Here is a 23,615-nt window from a genome sequence, read left to right as displayed (position 1 = left end):
AAGCACAAAAATAAGTAATATATGAGCATATATGCATTTAGAAAAACATGTAACAAGATTCTTAACTATGAAGATTCACCCGACTTTACCATAGAAATTTTTAACCTCTAAATAGGCTTTGTTACAATACCATGACTTATTAACACCACATGCCCAAAAAACCATAACTCATATTCATATGAAAGATGTTCATATGACATTTTTTTTTTAATTAATCAATTTAATTAAAAGGGCATAACTACTTTGGAGATAAATCTCAACCTTTGATCTGAGTATACTACTAAGAATATTATAGAATACTCCTAGCAAGTTATATCCATACCATCCGCCTAATAATTATTAATAATTAAATTAAAATTCTCAAAGCTCTTTTCCAAAATAGACACCCCTATCAGCGTAAGTAAAAATATTATATAAATTAAAACAATTAAAATGAAATTTTAAACTTATCACCCATGAATTATATTGATATATAATTGTTTCATATTTATTAAATAAAGGCTCATATTGCTATACAATAATTTCATTGCTTGAGTTATGAAATTGTATCTAACATATAACATACAAGAATAAAACAATATATCTCATTGTGAACTTTTTTGATACGAATTGGATCATTATATTGTTTTTCATCCATTTCTATGAATTTAGAGTGGAAAAAGTGGAGGAAACAGCTCATGGGACCCTTTTTACCAGCGAGAACCAATTTGGAAAAACAAGGTTTGAAACCTTTCGGGAGCGTTTTGAGGCATCATATGACATTTTTGGGGGTAAAGTTTTGTCACTTCAGCACCACACATTTTCATGTTATTCTACACAAATATCTTTTCAACAGTGCAAGAAGTGTGTCAATCAAAGTCCGTATACAAAATTTATGCCACTCAGAAGTTGATCTTCTTGTTTTCACACCTATAGTTTGGGATGATGCCCCGTTAGCCCCCATTATTCATGGAAAAGAGGTTAGCCATGTGTTTGTGATGTAAAAGACTCTAGAAGATTTATATTGTAACTCTAGTTAAGAGTTGATGTAGTCAAAATTAACCACTAGTAGACTATTGGGTTGTGTTATAATCATGCTATTAGGAGGAAGAGGCATTTCATTATTTCGAGAGCATTTTGTTCCATAGCTGAGCAAAGATAGCTAGGAGAGGTAGGATGTAGAGCACACAGAGAGGATTTGTGCACTGTAGCAGCTGACGGGCCATAGGCATTACTTCTTTGTATCTGCAACCATATTTCCACATAGAGAAAGAGAGTGAAGCGACCTCACCTTCCAGCTGGGTTTTCTCTCGAAAGGGTTTCCCAGAGAGCATATCTTGTGTCTTATGTATGTGAGTGTGAGCTTATTTTGTCGTTCTCTACTTTTTTGCATAATTTCCATTCGCATGCATGCACTAATTACAGTTAAATCTACAGATCTAGAATTTCAATAAACTGTAATAGTGTAAAAAATTCAACATTTGAATATATTATTATCAGATATATTGTGATGAACTGTCTAGTGGAATATCCACGACAGTTTACTGATTATTTGGTATCGGAGTAGGTTTCTTTGGTATTTTGTGGAGATTGCACGTATTTAGATCGGTGGGGCCAAAAATCGTAAAACCCTAATCATGGCCAACGAATCTGTAAATGAACCTCATGATCATGCAGAGTCGAGGTTTACATGGTTGGAACAATAAGTCGCAGAAATCAACTGCAATGTAAGCCTCCTCATGGCGGCCTTAAATAGCAAGTTAGGAATATTTGGAGAAGATGGGGGTTCGAATGCAGAGGACAAATTTGAACAGGGATTAGAAGATCATGGAGAAATAGAGAACCAATAGAAGAAAAAATCTGGAAAAGATCAACCCGGTTCGAGTGTCATGAATTAGTCCCTGTTTAAAATGGAAGAAAAAATTGATATCAAGCCATACCATGGCGAGATCGACTCTCTGAATTTGAACCACTAGTTGCAGCAACTGGAATTTTATTATAGCATCCATCAGATCGAGGAAGGGGAAAATTCTCATTTGCACAACTAAAATTAGAGGGTCATGCATTGACATGGTGGGAAAGTCACACAAAAGCCCCAAGGTTAGAGGGAGAACCTCCAGTGACTAAGTATGAAGATTTCGAAACCCTCATTAAGTCACAGTTTTATCCCATTGGGTACATATGTATATATATGTAGGTATATATAAAAATATCATATATGTATATGTTTGTGGGTTAATAATACTAAAATATTTTTATGCTCAATGAGAAGAAGTAGTTGAAAGTAAAATGGAGATGTGTAATTCATTTAACTCTTAATATAAAATTAATATGTTGCATTTAAACTTACGAATAATAATAAATTTGAATGTGCGTTATAAATAAAATATTTTAATATGAATAATTAAGTGATATATATATATATATATATATATATATATATATATATATATATATATATATATATATATATATTTCTATGTCCACAAAATACCAGACAAATCCACTTAAAGGGATTACTTCCTGCTTACTTCCACTTAAAGGGATTACTTCCTGCTTAGTTGACCACAGAGCCTCTCCCCAAAAGTGTTGAGAGAATTGAACCTATTACCTCTTAATATATAAGGTGCTTTAATGAACGAGAACCTACCATTTGAGCTAACCCTAGGGGCTATGTACTTAAAATATATTAATAAAAAAACATAATTAATGTGAACAACCTTCATAAATAAAATATTAAATTCCTATATTAAGTAAAATGTTTCATCTCGCAAAATGTATCCTAGTGATCAGAATTTCAATTTCCCGCGACATGTAATTTCTTATCGTTAAAACATTTCAAACATTCTTACTATACATTTTGATCCATTTTCAGGGATATTTTTTAGTCAATTTTGTCTGAAAATCCAGCATATAATTTCTTATCGTTAAAACATTTCAAACATTCTTACTATACATTTTGATCCATTTTCAAGCATATTTTTTAGTCAATTTTGTCTGAAAATCCAGCGAAGATTTGTTAAATTTGTAAGTTTAAGTTGTGTAATTTACACAATCCATGTGCCAAAAAACATTTTCAAATTGTTGAATCCATTTATACCTATCATGGATCTACAAGGGATCAAATCTCTCAATTATAATAAATAAAAAAAACTCATTTAAAATAGATTTTCAACTTAAGAAATTTAATCTCTCTTGATACTTACTAAATTAGTGATTAAAATAAATTTATATTAATTAATAAAAAATATCAACCCATAAACAAAAACATCTCAATTAACTACATATACACCTGATTATATATATATATATATATATATATTACATGATTTTATATATATATATATATATATATATATATATATATATATATATATATATATATATATATATATATTAGTGATAGATCCAAAGTTTGGATTCCGATAATGCCCATTACATCCTACGCATCCTCATCATTTCATTTCATTGACAAGGAATAAAAGCATAACATTTATGCAGTTACTTTCTAACTCGACACACTCACAAAATTAACCACACAAAATTCAGTTCATCAAAATCCATTCATTCAATTGCATTGTCCACGCTGGCGTTCTACTACTTGTCTTCACTTTGGTGTCGACGTCACTCTCTTCATTATAAATTAAATCGTGATAGGAAAAACAACAATTATTACTTTCAACAACTTAAATCAACTCATATAACTCTCTATAAATATAATACATATTTATTTTTTCCTCTTTTAAATATTATTACTGGTTACGAAATAATTGCTCTGCACGATTGGAATTCTTATCTTAAAAATCTTTATGAATCTCCTAATGTCATGGATAATTTGGAAACCCTGCTCACAACGAAAGAAGTCTTCTCTTTAGAAGACATTAAGTTTGGGGTTAATCGCCTCGCGAATGGGAAAGCTAAGGAAATTAAAGGTTACCAGGCAGAAATCTTAAAAATTGGAGGCCCTGTCCTCATCCCCCACATCCACAAGCTTTTCAATCAAGCTGTTAAGCAAGGGTTCCCTAAACCTTGGACTGAGAGCCTCATTATCCCTATTTTTAAAAGTGGAGATACAAATAACCCCTCTAATTATCGGACAATTATGATCAGCCCTCTCTTAGCCAAGTTGTATGGTAGTATTCTGGAAAAAAAGTTAAGCATATGGCTTGAAAGTGAAGGTAAGCGGGCTAAAGGCCAAGCAGGTTTCAGAAGGCATCACTCAACAACAGACCACCTTGTTACGCTTAGGATCATTGCGGAGGAATGTCGTAATGATAAATCCAATTTATTTTGCTGCTTTGTAGACTTTAGAAAGGCTTTCGATACGGTTCCTAGATACAACCTTTGGAATAGGTTAGAAGATCTAAAGGTTCCTCTTGAGTTGAGAGCTGCTGCTATAAGGCTATACGAGAATGTAATTGCCAAGCTAAAGAACAATGAGGAGTGGTCAAAAGATATTAAGTGTAACATCGGAGTTAAACAAGGTTGCCCCCTCTCCCCTACCCTATTTGGCATTTACATCGATAAGCTCGAAGGTTATTTAGAAGAAGCAGGGTGTGGTGGCACAATCTTAGCTGGGATAGTCGTTATCCTTCTTCTCTATGCTGACGATATTGTTCTTTTGGCAAGGTGCCCTTCTGATCTTGATAAGCAACTCAAGCTTCTTAAGGATTTCTGCTCTACCATGGGTATGACTGTTAACACTGACAAAACAAAAGTTATGATTATCAAATCCAAGAAGGACACTTGCGCTAATTTTATGTATGACAATAATAACTTGGAGGAAGTGTACTCTTACAAATACCTAGGAATTGATATCCATCACAAGCTCAACTGGAACCATAGTATTGAGAAAAGGATCAATGGGGGATGGAAAGCTTATTTTGGTCTTGAAAATAATTGTAAAACAGCAAACCTCGTAATGTGGGATAAAAAGAAGTTCCTCTTTGAAACTTTAGTCACTCCTGTTATCTTATATGGCTGTGAAGTTTGGGGCTGCAGCATCTCCAGAGAATCATGGAGAAAGATTGAGCAAATCCAGAAGCGTTTTATAACTTATAACCTGAAAATTAAAAGTAATACACCCTATCCTATTCTCCTTATAGAAGCAGGTCTTTCTCCTATTGAGAGCCTGGCTATGCTCAGGTTTCTGTTGTACAAGCACAAGCTCAATAACATAGACAATCATAGACTTCCTAATCTAGCTTTAAATTCCAGCCAAAACCACCTAAGGCTTAACCGAGGATGGCATAAGGACACAAGGGCCTGGTTAAACTATTGGGAGATCAATGAGAATGATGCTTTGCAAAACATAAATAACATTAAAGATATTGTTACTTCTAAGTTCAAAGAAAAATTGTGGTGTGAGAAAGATTTAGCGTCTAAAAGAAAATTAAGTTATTATAAGAAGGTCATCAACCCCACCCTTGAAGATCAAAAGTATCTCTCTATTTTAACTAGCTCAAAGAAGAAAATTAATATAGCAAAGATTAGAACGAATTCTCATGAGCTCCATAGTGAAACTGGTCGTTGGGCAGTTCCTAAAATGCCATGGATGGAAAGGATCTGCCATATTTGTGAGAATAGGAGCATCGAGGATGAAAACCACTTCCTCTTAGAGTGCCCTGCATACAACCACATTAGATCTCAATTTCACAACCTTTGTTACAATACTGACCTTCCTAGCCTTTTACAATGCCAAAATTATAGTGAACTCGGGAGGCTTCTCTCCAAGCTTTTTGAGCATAGGAATAAAATCTTAAATCAAAATAAATAATTTGTCTTTTTAGGTCCGATAGATCATTATTTGGTCTCAGCGGACGTTAACCATCATCATCATCATCATCAATTATTACTCTTAAGAATCCTATGAAAGAATTTTATTTTTCGTCTATATCCGATTTTGATTAGTTTCTCTATTTTATAGTTATAGGTTGGACTTGTCCCACATGTAATCTTTATGTCATCTTTGTGTCAGCGTTTAATTTGCGTTGGACAAATTTCTGTATTTTATTATAGTAAGTTACACTTGTCTTACACGTAAGTTTTGTATCAATAAGCGATAAACATAGTGTTTGACAAAATGGGGAAGTGAGTCGATATTTTTCCTTTTTTTTTCCAAGTAAAAAAAAAAGTGAAATATATTACATATGAGTTTAATTTACATATTTTGTCATTGTTGGTAAACTATAGTATAGCTATCCTATATCATTCTATAGATAAAATTGTATATTTATACATCATGTAACATGATACCAAGTTTGATACCTATATATAAACAGGTGTCATAATAGCCATTTTGTACAAAAAAAGAAAAAAAAAGAAAAAGAAGAAGACATCATCCAATGCATCATGAGAATATATACATATTATCCTCAGGTGCTCATATAAGTTTATCACCTAGTAACACAAAGAAAATAAATCAAAAAGAGTATCAAAAGAGAAAACAATGATTATACAAAAAATGATAATCTTTGAATCCCCAAATATGTGTATAACAGGGATGTTGAGGAAATGTGTGAACCATAAAAGGCCCCAGAGGGTCATCGCTTTAGCCCTTGTGTTCGTGCCATTGCTCGCACTCTAATGTACCCAAAATTCTTGATCTTGTGTAATAGCTATCCAGAAACCACATCCACATTTGTTTCTCTATGCCGCCCCGTCAAAGAAACCAACCAGATACTCCATCGTGGGCCCGACAGATTGTGAAGGTATTTCTTAGGCCCATTGTTGAGTGATATTAAAATAGAGTAACAAGAAACGATGCGATCAAATACCTGCATAAAGTTGTCCCTTGAGTTTTCAAAAATATATTTGTTGCGTCATCTCCATATCTCCCAGAAGAGAATTGGGGGGATAATCCTCCATGGGGATTTTTGTCGACTCCACCAATGCAGACATGTCGTAATGTTGTCAAAACGGTTACAAGGAAAGGCAATAGAAATAGCCAGTTTATTCCATACTTGTACAGTGTTGGGGCATTTTAGAAACATGTGACCGTTGTTCTCCTCTGCAATACTGCATATCACACAGATATCTGGTCCATGCCAATGTCTCTTTTGGAGATTTTCCCATGTGAGGTTTTTGTTTTTCCATACCAAGGCATTCTAGAAACATGTGACCGTTCTCCTCTGCATTCCTGCATATCACACAGATACCTGGTCCATGCCAATGTCTCTTTTGGAGATTTTCCCATGTGAGATTTTTGTTTTTCCATACCAACAAAAAAAAAGATGATTTTGATGGGAATTTTTGTTTTCCAATAATTATATAAATCACAATTCCCTGTAGTAGTTGATATATATATATATATATATATATATATATATATATATATCATTCTCTGTAGAATATGGAGATTCTTAACTTATAAATAGGTTTTTTCACAAAGAGATGGTAAAGTTTTCTAGACAGTCAAAAATCACTTGGATCCCAATTTTTTTTCAAAAACTCTCACCATATGAGAGTTTGAATAGTGTTTTTGATAGTGGAGTTGGCTTCATCACCATCAAAGAATGTGGGGCACTCAAAATCTTGAAGTGTGACAATTGTAACTAAGATTTATAAAAAATTATTCCATGGTTTTAGAGCAAATTTGAAGCCCCATTAAACTATGACATCTCAAAATATCATACCTTATCAATACCATACATCCAAAAATCATAACTGAGGTTCATATCATGGTCATATGACATTTTTTAATTGACCAATTTAATTGAAAAAACACAAAGAACATAATTACATTTGAAATAAATCTCAACCTTTAATCTGTAACTGCTGTTAAAAATATTCTAAAATATTATGTAAAGATTAAATGCCTACCATCTATATTATAAATAGTGATGATAAATTAATATTACGAAAGTGTTATTGATGGTTAAATTGTTTTGTCAACTCCAATTTAGTGGATTGAAGTTAATGAAACCTCAAGTCATTGATGGGTGGTATTAATATGGTGTTAAATATTTTAAAATTTTAATTATTTTTAATAGATATATCATTTTTGAGAATATAATTTAGATGTTTTATATTTTGATTTTTTATTATTTTTTAATTAGTTTAATTTACCATTTAATTAAATCTTATTGAATTGGTAAATTTAAATTATTAAATATTTTAAATTTAATTATCATTAAAAAAAATTAATAGTTTGAGTAGTTAGTGGGCTTAATTTTCCTTCTATAAATATTTTATTCTCTGAAAACATATTAACTTGTATGAAAAATATTTAAATATATTAAAAATTATCATAAATATATCAAATCCATATTAACTATATAATTGAAATAATAATTTTTTATTAAAAACTTTATATTAAAAAAAATAATTCAAATAATATAAAAATAAATAAACATAAAAATAAATAAATAAATAAAATACAAAACCTCTTAATAATCTATTTAGATCACGCAAAACAAAATAATCTTCAAAACAAAACACATATGAATCAAAGGCAAATATGGCCTGGCTACCTCCCTACATTCTAAACAAAACATAGATAAAAATGCAATTGTCCACAAAGAGACAACTAGCTCTGATGCCCACACTGACACATGCATTCACCCACGAAATTATAAGAACTAGCAATTACACCACGCTTGGAGTGTCTCACGCACTTGGAGACTGTCAGGCCACGGCGGACAGACTAGACGAGAACCACATATATATATATATCATCAACCATAGAAAATTTTTGATATAAAATAAATTTTATTTAAATAATTAAAAATAAAAGTAAATATAATAAATATATAGAAATGGTGTAGTTTAATTTATAGACGTAGTAGATTTTTTTATTAGAATTTGGTAAAATAATTTTAAGAAAGAATGTGATTTTTTATATATATTTAAAATATGTTTTTAAATGCAAAAATAGATTTAATATCTTGAAAAACAGCATGGTATTCTAATTCTACATAATAAACAAGTTAAACTCAAGTTTCTGCCTGATTTCGATTAAAATTAACAAAAAAATATTGTAAAAAAAACCATTTCATGACAAAGCCTATAAAAAATATTACCATATTATGTTATTACTCATATTAAAAGAAAAACTTTACCTTTTATTTTCTATTAATATTTATTATATTCACTTTTGTTTTTGAATTATTTATTTTATTATTTAATGACATTTTTCTATTGTGCATATATATATAATTAATTAATTAAGTTTATTATTTTTTTTCTATATTATTTTTCATTTATTTTTAAGTTTTAAAGTTAAGTTTTTGGTTAAAATTGAATCGAAGTAATTTTTATGTTTTAAAATTTTTGGTCAGAATTCCATTAGAATAAATTTTATTTTATTTTAATTAAAGTGTGATTTTTTGTTTTTTTAAATGTATTAAATACAGAAATAAATATATCTTTAAAAAAATCCAAAAAGCTCATAATTCAAAATTTAAACTCCTAATTTTAATTTTAAGCATCTAAAAACTAAAAACTAGAACAAGTAAGCCACAACTAAAACTTCACATAAAAGCATAACAATTGCAATTGCTGTCTCACTCGACACGCACTGACAGAAAATTAAGGTGGAGGAATTCATTTCATAAAATTTCATTCTATCGCATTGTTTGCAAATTTACAATTCATTTCATCAAATTTCATTCATTCAATTGCATTGTTTGTGATGGTGAAATTCAAGAGCTCAATTCAAGGAACTTGAGAGCCGTGGGATGCTTTGCATTGCAGAGCTGGTCGGGTTTCAGAGTCTCCACAATCTGCCCATCCACCAACAGAAAGACGAGGTCGGCGATTCTTTGAATCTGTTTGACACTGTGGGAGACCATGATAATGGTCATACCCTTCTCCCTTCTCAGCTTCCCAATCGACTCCTCGATGCGCTCAGTGGATATGGGATCCAGGGCGCTCGTCGGCTCGTCCAGCAGCAGCACCTATTTCTCACAACAACCAGAGTCAAATTTCGACAAAAGAAAACGACGACAGAATCCTCTTCCTCCGCCGTAAAAAAGCCCCAATCCCCACAACATTAAACAAATTCAGAAAAAGCAAGACCGACCTCAGGCTCGTTGGCGAGAGCTCTGGCCAAGGCCACCCTCTGTGCCTGCCCCACGGACAGACTGCTGGCGGATCTGGCGGCCAGAGAGGATTCCAAATCCGCAAGGCTCAAATACTCAACCACCTTCTCGTCCGACAATTTCTCCCCGCGGAGCGCCGGCCCGTACCTTATGTTATCCGCAACGCTTCCTGTGTATAAAAAAGATTATATCCCCACACAATTCATGAAGCTGAACAAGAATTGCGCATCAAAATGATTACCGACCTTCGAAGAGGGCTGGCGTCTGGAAGAGCATGCCCACACGGCGTCGGAGGGCGAGCACATCGAGTTTAGTGATGTCCTGGTTATCGAGGAAGACGGAATCGGCGGGCGGTTCCCATAGTCTGTTCAGTGCCCTCAGGAATGTCGACTTTCCGCCTCCGCTGGGCCCTATTACGCCCACCACCGTCCCCTTCCATATGTCCACCGACACGCCCGACAGAAGGCTCGTCCCCTCCTCCGTCTTCCTCCAAAGATTTTTGACTCTTATCTTCGGATGGCGATCACCATTGCCCACAAACCCCTCCTCCAGGTCGTCCTCATCGATGCCGCGCAGCAGCTGCTGCTCGTCTCCCAACTCTTTGCAGCCCAAACCCCCAAAGATAATAATAATAATCAGAAGACAATAATGAGGAAGAAGCGTACAAAAAACACAGAGTCTGTGTGCATAATACGTACCGTTGAGTTCCATTGATAGAATCGATGTGCGACCCAATCACAATGAAAATATCAGCTACCTGTCAGCGGCGATTCAAGAAACAATTTGGGGTAAAACCAGTGGAAGAGCGAGCTCTGTAAAAGCCCGACCGTTCTTCCCATGTGATCCGAGAGATGTTATTAACATTATGTAGAGATTCTCTGAACTTATCTTTAGAACGCTGACGTTCTTATAGTAGTCTTCACTTTGATGTCGACCCCACTTACATAAGTCACTCTCTAATCCATGTATATTCAGCGTGGGATACGGTTGTATCATATAGCTTCGCTCTGAATTGGCTTTCCTTTATAATTCGATTCAGATCCGATTTGGAATTCTCAGTTTAGCCATTGATTTCGTAGGACTTACGGAGTATTTAAATATTAATAATTACGGTATTTTATTAAGTTTTTATTTATTGTCTATGGAAAGTAGTGGTGATTGGGTGTACTACTCACACCTTTGTTGAGCTAAAGTTTTAGATTTGAAATTGGGGACTACCAATCTAATCATATTAATTGAAGTTTGGTGTAGCTCAAACCAAATGTTATTTTAAAATGATTTTAAATCTTTTAAATTTTTTATTTTAAATATCTCTTATATATTTATTAGTAATTGACTCAAAAGGTGTAAAGAGAAGTTGATCCCATTGTTAAATTGAAAAAGTTGTAATTTTATTTCCTTAATCAAAGAGATAACAATTGATATATTAAATTTAAGTTAGATTAGGATTTCTCAATATTAAAATTAATCATTAAAAAAAGAAACTTGGTTTATTTATTGTTTACTTAATATAAATATTATTATAAAAAAATAACCATTGGCAAATAGAATTTTCATTTGGTAAATTTGAAAAATTACCCACTATAAAATCACTATAAATATTTATTTATGCTATTTTTCAAAATTTTCAACAATGTTTCAAATCAATGTTGAGATGAAAATTAAACTTCATATTGAACAAATTTGATAACCACCTACCCAACCACACTTATACTAATTATCCACCTAAGTTTCAGGTAAAAATTTTGACCATTACAGATATCATTTGCCCAAGTACACATTTTGCTTTAAAGGGAATCTAGAATTGTGTTATGAAAAAACGACCCACATACACATTGTGCTTTAAAGGGAATCTAGAATTGTGTTATGAAAAAACAATGCGCTCCATTCTATATGCAAATTACTCTACCAACTCCCTCTCACCATAATTGTCCATAAATGTTCCCTCTCAGCTATAATTACGTCGAAAGGCATTTTCTTTATGGAGTTGGTTGGGCAAACACAGTTCAGGCCAACCAATCTCTTTGCTCTATTTTCGTTGCTCCTTCCTATCACAATTCAACACGTGGAAACTAGTTTTTCCTTCTCTTCAGACCCTTCATTCGGTACAAGGTCTCACCTTGGGAAATTTCAATGGATTGGTCGTCAAGATCTGGCATTGGTCACTCCATGTATTCTAAGGTCCAAGTTGAAAGCCGCACGACATCCACACAGGAAAAGGGTTCATTCTAAGCACCAACATCTTGGTCTAGAGCAGACATGTTATGAAACCAGCTCAAGGAAAGATAGAAAAGAAAGATCAACGCCTTAGAATTCAGCCTCTTCGAGGGGGCAACCTCCTTTCCATTACATAAATGAACAATTCTTGGATGATACAAATGACAAAACCTCCTTTCTATATATAGGAGTCTAAGGAGTCACAATATAATCTAGCCGACCTAACAATAATAATATAAAGCCACAAAAATAATAATAGAGGGATTCTATGGGGCACAGAAATAACAACATGTGGGTAATAGGGGCACAACAATATAAATAAGGGGTATAACTACAATAGTAATGGGGTAATCACTAGTATTATAGGGACCCAACATGCCCCTCTCCTTCAAAAAAGTGTTGTCCTCAATGCTTGAGCAGTTCTGGATACTTCTGCATAAAATTCTCATCCTCCCATGTGGAATCTTCAGCGGATAAGTTCTTCCACTTGATAAGATACTCTGAAATTGATCGATTTCGTAGTTGTCGAGTTCTTGTTTCTGTGATTGCTTCCAGTTCCAATATAATTTTTCCTTCCTCGTCAAGTTCTGGCAATATTGTTTGAACTAGGAGCTTGTCGCCTATAACCTTCTTTAAACATGAAACATGGAAAACTGGGTGCAATCGAGAAGCTGCAGGAAGCTCCAATTTGTATGCCATAGTACCAATCTTTTCCAACACCTTGTACGGACCATAATACTTTGGTGATAATTTATTATCCTTCTTAGCTTGCTTTAGGGACATTTGCTTATATGGTTGTAGCCGTAGGAATACCCAATCACCTACATCAAAACTTCTTTCACTGCGATGTTGATCTGCCTGTTGTTTCATTCTATTTTGTGCCAACACGAGGTTATCCTTTAAGAGTTGGAGGACTTGTTGTTGATGTTCGATGTGATGTTCCACTGCTTGAACCTTAGAATTTTCTCTTAAATATGATGTGATTGATGGTGGTTGGTACCCATAAAGTGCCATAAATGGGGTCATTTTTGTTGCTGTATGGAAGGAAGTGTTATACCACCATTCAGCCAGAGGCAACCATTTGACCCATTGTGTCTGTTTATCAGATACAAAGCAACGAAGATATCCTTCCAAACATTTGTTTACTATCTCAGTTTGCCCATCAGATTGAGGATGATAAGATGAGCTATGAGCTAACTGAGTACCAAGACAAGAAAATAATTCTGTCCAAAAATTTCCAGTGAAAATGGGATCTCTGTCACTTACAATAATCTTTGGGTTTCCATGTAGCTTTTGAACTGTTTCCATAAATGCAGTAGAAACTGTACTGGCTTTAAATGGATGTGATAATGCACAAAAGTGTGCATACTTGGTAAGTCTGTCAACTACCACCATGATGACACTCTTTCCCTCAGACTTGGGTAAACCTGTGATAAAATCCATTGAAACCTCCTCCCAACGTTGGCTTGGAATGGATAAAGGTTGTAATAGACCCGGTGTCTTAATTGTTTCAACTTTATTTTGTTGGCAAACCAAACATTCCGCCACAAACTTTTGAATATCTGATTTAAGGCCATCCCAAAAAAATTCCTTCTTAACCCTGTGGTAAGTTTTTAAAAATCCTGAGTGCCCTCCTAAGGGAGAAGTGTGCAATTCCATAAGAATCTTTTGTTTTAGCTGGGAATTCTTACAGAGGTATAAGCGATCTTTGTACCATAACGAATCATTTTTCCAGCTAAATGTATCAGAAGTACTTGAATCTTGTTGTAGCTTTCGAATAAGTGCCCACACTTCTTCGTCATTCTTCCATTCCTCCTTTGCTTCGTTTATCCAATCTGGTTGGATAATAGAAATGGCACACAACAATGCTTCCATATCCTCATCCTTTCTTGAGAGTGCATCTGCCACCACATTTTGCTTCCCTTTTTTGTAGATGATTTCAAAGTCATAACCCAACATCTTTGTGACCCACTTTTGTTGCTCTTCAGAGGATAATCTTTGTTCTAAAAAGTATTTAAGGCTATCATGATCCGTTTTTACCTTGAAGTGTCTTCCCATTAGGTAGGGTCGCCATTTCTTAAGTGCATGGAGTATTGCCAACATTTCCTTCTCATAAATAGCTTTGCTTAAAAACTTTCCCTTGATTGGACGACTTTCAAAAGCAATGGGTCTTTCATCTTGCATTAGAACAGCACCAATTCCATTTCCTGAAGCATCACATTCCACAATAAAGGTTTTTGTGAAGTCCGGTGTAGCTAAGACTGGTGCTTGGCACATTGCCTCTTTAAGATGTTTAAAGGCCTTTGTTGCTTCCGGAGTCCATGAAAATGAATCTTTCTTCAATAATGTTGTTAGAGGTGCTGCTATTCTCCCATAATTCTTAACAAACTTGCGATAATACCCTGTCAACCCAAGAAATCCTCGCAGATGCTTTATGGATGTGGGGATTTTCCATTCCTTAATGGCTTTAATTTTGCTAGGGTCTACCTTAACTCCTTCATGAGATACAATATGACCCAAATATTCCACCTCCTGGACTCCAAAGAAACATTTGGATCTTTTTGCATATAATTGTTTCTCCTCCAATAGTTGTAGCACCTTGTCAACATGTTCAACATGATCCTTCCAAGACTTGCTGTAGATTAGTATATCATCAAAAAATACTAACACAAATTTTCTAAGGAATGGTTTGAAAATTGAATTCATCAAACCTTGAAATGTTGAAGGTGCATTGGTAAGGCCAAAAGGCATGACCAAAAATTCATAATGACCCTCATGAGTTCTAAATGCCGTTTTCGGAATGTCTTCAATCTTCATTCTGATTTGATGATATCCCGAACGAAGATCCAACTTGGTGAAGTAAATTGATCCATGCAATTCATCCAGTAATTCATCAATGACAGGAATGGGGAACTTATCTTTAATAGTGAGCTTGTTGAGCTCCCTATAATCTGGACACATGCGCCATGATCCATCCTTCTTGTGCACCAATACTACTGGAGCTGAGAAAGAACTTTGACTCGGTTGAATTATACCAGCCTCTAGCATTTCTGCAACCATACGTTCAATTTCACTTTTTTGGACATATGGATATCTGTACGGCCTGATGTTTGGAGGAACACTTCCTGGAATCAGATGAATAGCATGATCATGATCACGCATAGGTGGGAGACCTTTGGGAGTCTCAAATACCTTGGAATGATTGTCCAGGACTTTTTGGAGATCTGGAGAAATAGATGATTCCAATGTGGAAACATCTAGCGAACATAATTGTGCAATTACACCTCTTTGCTCCTTTTTTAGAAGCTTTGTCATGCCATTAGAGCTGATTATCTTTCCTGGTTTCCCTGCAATACCCCTTAATTCAACTTCCTTTCCTTCCACAGAAAATTTCATGAAAAGTTCTTGAAAATTAAAAGCTATTGTACCCAAGGATTGTAGCCATTGGACTCCTAGTACAACATCAGCACCTCCCATTGGAATGGAAAGCATTGGGCTAGTCAATACATATTCTCCCATGGATAGCTTGATATTATGGCACTTTCCAGAACAATTTATTGTTCCTCCATTTGCAATCATCACTTGACACTCTGGTGCTGGATATAGGAAGCAATTCAATTCTTTTGCTACCCTACAATGAATAAAATTGTGGGTGCTTCCTGAATCAATCAACACTATTACCTTTTTCTTCTTGATTTGTCCTTCTATCTTGATGGTTTGAGGAGTGGTAATTCCCGCCAATGCATTACAAGATATGGTCGGATTTATTTGTTCTTCATCTAGGCTTTGTTCTTGGAATATATCCTCTTCTTTTGACCTTTCTTGCTCCTTTTCTTCTTCCTCTTCACAATCTATGTAGAATAATTTCTTCTCAGCACACTTATGACCTTTTGTGTATTTGCTATCACAATTGTAACAAAGCCCTTTTGCTCTTTTTTCTTCCAATTGTTGTGGTGTCAACCTTGTAGGTTGTGGAAGACTATGGGCAACAACACTTCCGTCTTTATAGTTGTGAATGGTATGCTTCCTAGTTGCCATAATTTTGCTTTCCATTTTTCTTGCTAACCTGAATGCCTTCTCTAATGAATCAGGTTCCCAAAGGCGCACATCATGTTGGATATTATCCTTTAAAGACCCTATGAACACATCAATCCTATGCTCCTCTGGAATATCTTTTACCCTTATGTTCAATTTTTGGAACTCCTCAATGTGCTCCATTATTGAACCCTTTTGTTTGAGACTTATCAATTGACTAAAAAAAGTGTTGCTTTTTGTATCCTCATAATGTGCTATCAATTCTTCCGTAAAAATTGCCCAAGTGATAAATTGTTTACGAGAACAAAGCCATTGATACCATACAAACTAATTTGGTTCCAAATATAAAGTTGCCATACGTACCTTTTGTGTGTTTTGCACATTATTGAGATCGAAGAATTGCTCCATCTGTAATATCCATGTGGCGGGATCCTTGCCATCAAACTTCCTCATATCGATTTTTGGAACATGGTGAGTCTTCGATCCAACATTAGAGTCTATGGAATCATGATTAACATTTCTTTTGTTCTCATCATGAGTTTCCTTTAGTACTCTTTCACCCTTAGTGACCATTTCTTGTAGCAACTTATCCATCTTATCATCCATGCCATCAATTTTAGCGTCCACGCCATTCACCTTAGCTTCCATGCCATCCATCTTAGATTCTACACCTTTCTTTAAACCGTCCATCTTAGCTTCTACATCTTTCCTTAAACCATCCATTTTAGATTCTGTTGCTTTTTGTGCAAGTGACACTCGTTGCACTTGTTCTTGTAATTTTGATATATCATATAGCATTTCTTCTTCTTCTTCATGAGTCATGCTAGAGCTTTCAGGCTCCTTACTAGGTGTTTGCATTTTCTTTCCTCGGGGCATCAGTTACCGATAATAATTCTCTAATATGCCCTTTGAATTCCTTCAAAATAAATTTTCAAACCAAGCTTAAGCAAAAATTAAAGAAAATCTACACACCTTTTTTCACTTTGTAGGAGCTCGATATTGCCTCCGATGTATCTCTGTACTTTATAATTATCTAGTTCTGAATTTGTGACCTGTAGTAGCCCTCTGTGTCCTCTTTCCAATGCCACAAGTCTGACCCAAATTGGATTCTCCAAGGAAGAGTTATGCGAAATCTCCCACAGTGACTTGATTATAGACTAGTTCAGTAGAGCGAACTTGTACGACGTGCCACGTGTCACTGTTTCAACCTTTGACTCTAAAAAATATATAAAAGAAAACTACAGTCCGTCCTCTTTCTGTAACTTCTTACGAAATTTCAATCCGATGCTCAGAAAGAAAGTTATGACGATTTTCCCCAGGTCACCTGTTTTGCGTGTAATTCAGGAGTCTGCAAAAAGACCAACTTACTCAGATCATATCTCCGAAAATATCGCGCGAAAAACTCTGAAATTCGGACCCAGGGTTCAGTGCGATTTCTTCTCAAATGGGTTTTTTTTGCGACTTCTGAAACGTCACAGAAAAAAAGTTATAGTGAAAATTCCACGATGCCCTGTTTGGAGCAGCGAAACCCTAGAATCCAAAGCTTTGATACCAAATGTTATGAAACCAGCTCAAGAAAAGATAGAAAAGAAAAATCAACACCTTAGAATTCAGCCTCTTCGAGGGGGCAACCTCCTTTACATTACATAAATGAACAATTCTTGGATGATACAAATGACAAAACCTCCTTTCTATATATAGGAGTCTAAGGAGTCACAATATAATCCAGCCGACCTAACAATAATAATATAAAGCCACAAAAATAATAATAGAGGGATTCTATGGGGCACAGAAATAACAATATGTGGGTAATAGGGGCACAACAATATAAATAAGGGGTATAACTACAATAGTAATGGGGTAATCACTAGTATTATAGGGACCCAACAAGACATCAAAGGTTTAAGGTCCAACGAATTGAATTAAAGCAACATCTAAGGAATTCTGGGCCGCAATGTTGCAGACCGGGGCCATAGGGCTGCACAAACAACTGAGCTCTATTTACCCGTTCATCCGAGCCCTATTATAGTCTGAGTCCATTATAGTGCAGACAACCAATAAGAAATTGCTATCTCCACAAACAAGTTCACAAATATCCTAGAACAATTTGTTCTCCTATTTAGTAAGCTTTTGACCACATGATAGATGGTCAATTAACGTAGTTCATTTTGAGTAGTTTAGTATAGTCGAGTACACTCCACTTCAACCTCTTTTGATACAGAACATGAGCTTTAGGAAACACCACTTCAACCTTCCTTCTGTTAATATTCTACCTTCAGTCAACTTCAGGGGGTCCGAACAACAGGGAGAGTTTGGCCTGCAAAACAATGTCTCTACAGGTCTGAACAATGATATTTCCCTCACATACCGAGCCCAAAATTTTGGTAGCACGGCCTCATTGTCTCTTCTAATCACAGTTTGTGTTTCAACCAAGAATTCAAGCCACAAACTCCCACACAACTCGATTCTTTCAACCTGAAACCCTCGCCCGCCAAGAAATCGTTAGAAATCTCAGTATTGTTTGATTTATGCAGATTTCTTTTGTGCATGTCCCAGAACTTGCGTCTTCTACCTGGGTAAACTCGAGGTGTGCCTCAGATGAATATTCGTAAAGATTTGGGCTCCAAAACTCACTTTGTTCAAATCATTTATCTTAGACAGATTCGTTCAACCTCAGGATGTTCTATCACAGACCTTGCCCAAAAACTAGCTCGTTGCTCCTTACAGCGAGAGAAATACTGGAGAAAAACAATAAAATTAACAAACAAAGGTTTTGTTTATATTATTTTGATTTATTTGTAAAATTTAATTTAATTTCATATTTTACTAAATTTGATATTTTGAACTTTTAATTGATTTAGGACTATTTAATTCGACTTTAATTTTCTTGTTATGTGATTGATTTTTCTATATTTACGCTGAAAGACATTTTCTCTATTGAGTTAGTTGGGAAAACACTGTTAAGCCAAGCTAATCAGCTCGCTCCATTTTTGTTGTTCCCTCCCATCGAAATTCAACACGTGGAAACCATTTTTTCCTTGTCATCAGTCCCTTTGTCCAATACAGGGTTCTTCCATTATGCAAAGCAAAGAGAGCTTTTATTTACCCTGTACTGGATTGGTGCCATCTCTTACAATGGCTTGATTCTCCATATGTTTCCTCTTAAGCCTCTTCTTTTCTCTTGCATCAATTTCTTTTTCGTCAATATAAATAGCAAAGTATCATAGAAAATTTGCACTCCTAGAAGCAAGGGAATGAGAATCGAAGACATCACCATCTTCATTGTCAGATTTCCAAGGTTGATGAAAGAATTCAGACATCCTACGACACATAAATACAATGATGGCAATGAAGGATGCAACTCTGCTAATCAGGAATGACCCCAGAAGCTTTTCCGACCTAGTTGATTGGTTTGAGTTGATCGTCGTATGGGGTGCATCCACTTTGACTTAACCATTTATCATGAATTATCTGGAGCTCACCAGTCTCTGACAGGGTCAAAATTGTTGTTGATATGTCAATTTCTAGTTATGAACCCTTTGGGATGGCATGATAATCGAAAAAATTGAAATATGTCAAAACAGTAGTCCCTAAATTTGTAAATAGAAAAGGAAATCCCATATCAAAAGTACAATACTTAATAGTTTATGAGAAATCTCAACCAAAAATAGGTGCATCTAGTAAAGGAGAGTTTTCTTACAAAACGCCATCCACTTCTAGTAAATTGTTGACCGACAATTGAAAATTCGCATTGAGTTGACAGAAAGTACTAGGCATAAGAAAGCTCATCTACAATTGTAGCCACCCCTCCATTGTTTGGTCCTAGGGACAATGTTCAACATGTTTTCGTGTAGAAGCAAGGGGGATGAGTCCTGATGGGGCTATATCTATCTCCTTCGTTAAATAGTTTCTTGCAAAGGATCATGTCTGATATCCTATAGGAGCGTCACTTGCTATCAAACTATCTATTCCTTTAATTTTCAGTGATAGTTGTTGTATAGTGAGGATTGAAGTCAGCCTTGTCGTATAGCTTGAATTGATGATCAAAACCACAAACAACCACACAATAAGCACAACTCGTCCAAGGGTGCTAATAGTGTTTTCTCCTGTGTTAAGCCCCAAATTTTGTGCATCAAATTAGACAAAAGCATGGTTTCATACAATTGGAGCTTCTTAACACACTAAATAGACATGCCACACTACCTACGAAATCCATAGTATCAAGGAACAAAAAATTGTCCTACATATTCAAACATCTTAGGAAGTTCAAATCTTTGGAATCTTGGAAACAAACATTGAACACAGCCTATACATTTTCCAGCAAATACAACTAGGGAGTTAGTGATACAATAATGAATAGGAAAAGTTACATTACTCATTGTGAGAAAAGAACCATGTTGAGAAGTTGAACCTGCACAAAATAAAACACAAAGTTGTAAGATGTTTTCTTTTGTTAGAAATCATAAGTTGGAGGATCTTCAATGAATTCTCCAACAAAACCTAATCCATAAACAAGCTTAAAGTAGCAATGCCACAAATAAACTCCAAGGGAGCATAACACAAGTAGATTGAATTGATGTAGGTGCCCTTAGACAAAGAATGATTCAACACACTTGAATGTGATGATTATATAAATGAGGGATGTGGTGTATTTATACTATTGTTATGGTTAAGGCACCAGCCCCAAGGAAGAGCCTATGACCACCTTACCCTAAATTAAAATAAAATGTAATAATGGTGTAACTAGACACTACTAATTACATGATGACTAGCCCCAAGGAAGAGGCTAGGCCCACCTTACCCTAAATTAAAATAAAATATAATAATTATGTAACAACCCACTACAAATTACATGATGACTCATTAAGAGCCTCAACTATGTAGAAATTTTGTTGGCATGTGATGGCAAGTGAAGATAGCCAAAATATCTTGACACTTTTTGGATGTTTAAAATGTAGCTAAAAATCGTCCCACCGTTGACACTGTCTTGTATAAGCTATAGTGTTGAAGGTATTGGTGGACTGTTAGAATTATAGTCACCATGAAGATTATGTAATGTCTCTTTAGATTTTGAATAATGAATCTTCATGATAATAGTTGGTTATGATTATAGTAAAATTATAATATTTAATTTTCTTATATAATTTAAAAATTTAAAGAAAGAATTTGCTTGGTGATTTCAAAATAAATATACCATACAAGGAAGCATCTTCAATGAGATAATTGTTAAACATTTCTCACTAGTATTTAATAAACTAATCTAGAGGGATATAATCATGAAGATTCCCACAACAACTGTTAAGGGTCGATTAAAGACCCCCCTTTTATCATTGCATTGAAAAGTACCATTATTAGCATGTGAACATGTGGTTACTGCTTAAGCTATACAGTTTCACATAAATACGAGCTTGACCAACTATCTTCACAGACGTAAAATGCCATTTGAGGGGAAGTATTTATTAGAAAGTGGGAGTTTTCCGAATATTGTAATAGAATTCCTTTTTTTTTTTTAATTATGACCAGAAGAAATGTCATTTGCAATCAAATGAAATGACATGTGGGGTGGATTCGCAAAAAATTATAAAACTATAAATGCCTTTGACATGCTGGTTTGGAGAGAAATGAAATGAATTATATTAAAACCTAGAAGTGACCAAAATAGATCAATGGAACTCTAAAATAGAAGTAAAAATACCAACGGAGGAATGCCTTGAGCATATCTGAAGATAAGAAACAATGAAAGATCAAATATCCTTATGCTTTACATACTTGAATTCCCTTGGAGTATATAAAATCTCTAGGTAGCAGGTATTCTAACATTGTAAACAAACGTGAAATCTCTACTGCATGGCAATGTTGGAAGTATGGGGAACATCCCTCAAGTGACTTGTGGAAAACCTTAAACAAGAAGGTGGATAAATTCAGTAAGCCTTCTCTTTTGTCGATTGAGATTCAAGGAAGGAGAGCTCTCAATCACTACTTTGGGCCATATTGGACTCAAGTAGATGGCAGGGAAGGTTATTCTACTATGTGGATAGATAAATTGTACAACACTTTAGACCAAGAGGGTTGTGGCGATGGATTGACAATCCACGACAACTTTTGGTTATTGTAGTTCTCAGCTCAGGTATGGTTCTTACTATTTATTTATCAAACTTGGAAACCATACTATATTCTCATCGCAAACATTTCATTTTGATATCCAATGAGATGGAAAAAAAAGATCGGCAAAAACCAATATGAGGAGGTAATCCAGTCTTCTCCTGATACCGTTGCGGGTATGTTATGGTAAAATGGATGAAACTTGAAAGTATATATTTTTAGGTTATAAGTCTATCTCCCCTTTGTTTTGGGTTGGAGTTGAGTTATTTCTCCCACTCGCACTATATCAATATTTTAATTGCCTCTTTACCAAATCCCTCCAAGGGTGAGTTGACTCAAGTCTGACTTCAATATTTGGGGAAAGAATAAAATCAAGCCCATTAAGAGATAACTTGGTCCGAAGAATTGTCGCAATAGTCAGATTGACTATCAAACTTTATTTTATCTTTAAAAGGACATAAAAATCTCATTGTCCTTGTTTATTTATCTGATTCCAAAACTTGGTCTCATAACATACAGGTGGAAAACCACCTGTCGATGCCCATAATCCATGGCATTTTGTAGGATGTGCTATCATCTATAGCATTTGTGGATGCTATAAAAAATTTAAGACTCAAGTAGAGATCACATCCATTGACACGATGGCTTTTGATTGCAAGGACTGGAATGGTTCTTGAGGTTAGAAATTTTTTCCCCTTCATTGTGGCATTTTACATCCATAAAGTGACGTTGATGATGCACACTGACATGTAGCACAAGGAGATAGTTTCCTTCCACATTCCCAACTCCTTTTTTAGGAGTTTCTTTGCACCTCTCTGTGCAATTGCCAATATTTTATGTTTTCTCAAAATAGGTGGGAAAAGTTTAGAATTTCATCGTAGAACTTGTTGCAGGCTTGCTACTGGGTGGAGAAATTGTGGGATTAGAGGTGGTGTTTGTTGTTTGGAGCACCCTTGATGCTCGAAACCACTCACAATAATAGGTGTTTCTTTTTGGAATTGGTTGGAAGGTTTGTTGTCTAAATAGATAGTTGTATTTCTTTAACATGAATTAAAAGCAATTATACACCTATCCTACCTTGAATGCAAGTGTATAGAATATTTAACATTTTGTGGATCCAAGGGGTTATAGGTAGATAAATAATTTGAAAACAAAAATGAAAACACTTTGTGTATCCAAGGGGTTATTTATATTTAAGTACAAAAGTTATAAACATCTAAATTAATCATAATTTTAGGAGAT

General features: G+C 34.8%; 1 protein-coding gene across 1 annotated transcript; it reads right to left on the bottom strand.

Annotated features, from left to right (window-relative positions):
• Positions 1-9,497: 9,497 nt before the first annotated feature.
• LOC149139453 (ABC transporter I family member 17-like) lies at positions 9,498-10,909 on the bottom strand. Its single transcript, XM_089446863.1, has 4 exons — positions 10,718-10,909; positions 10,265-10,618; positions 10,001-10,188; positions 9,498-9,875 (listed from the first exon to the last, which is right to left on the bottom strand). Exons 1-4 carry the CDS (start codon positions 10,728-10,730, stop codon positions 9,621-9,623), a joined length of 810 nt encoding a protein of 269 aa, XP_089302989.1. The 5' UTR covers positions 10,731-10,909; the 3' UTR covers positions 9,498-9,620.
• Between the last annotated feature and the right edge of the window lie 12,706 nt (positions 10,910-23,615).

The sequence above is a fragment of the Pinus tabuliformis genome, chromosome X, assembly GCF_031772625.1.
Source record: "Pinus tabuliformis cultivar Carrire ecotype Pingquan chromosome X, CPIR1, whole genome shotgun sequence".
Taxonomy (NCBI): Eukaryota; Viridiplantae; Streptophyta; class Pinopsida; order Pinales; family Pinaceae; genus Pinus; species Pinus tabuliformis.
Note: the sequence above shows the minus strand (reverse complement) of the source record. Positions and strands in the feature narration are given on the sequence as shown.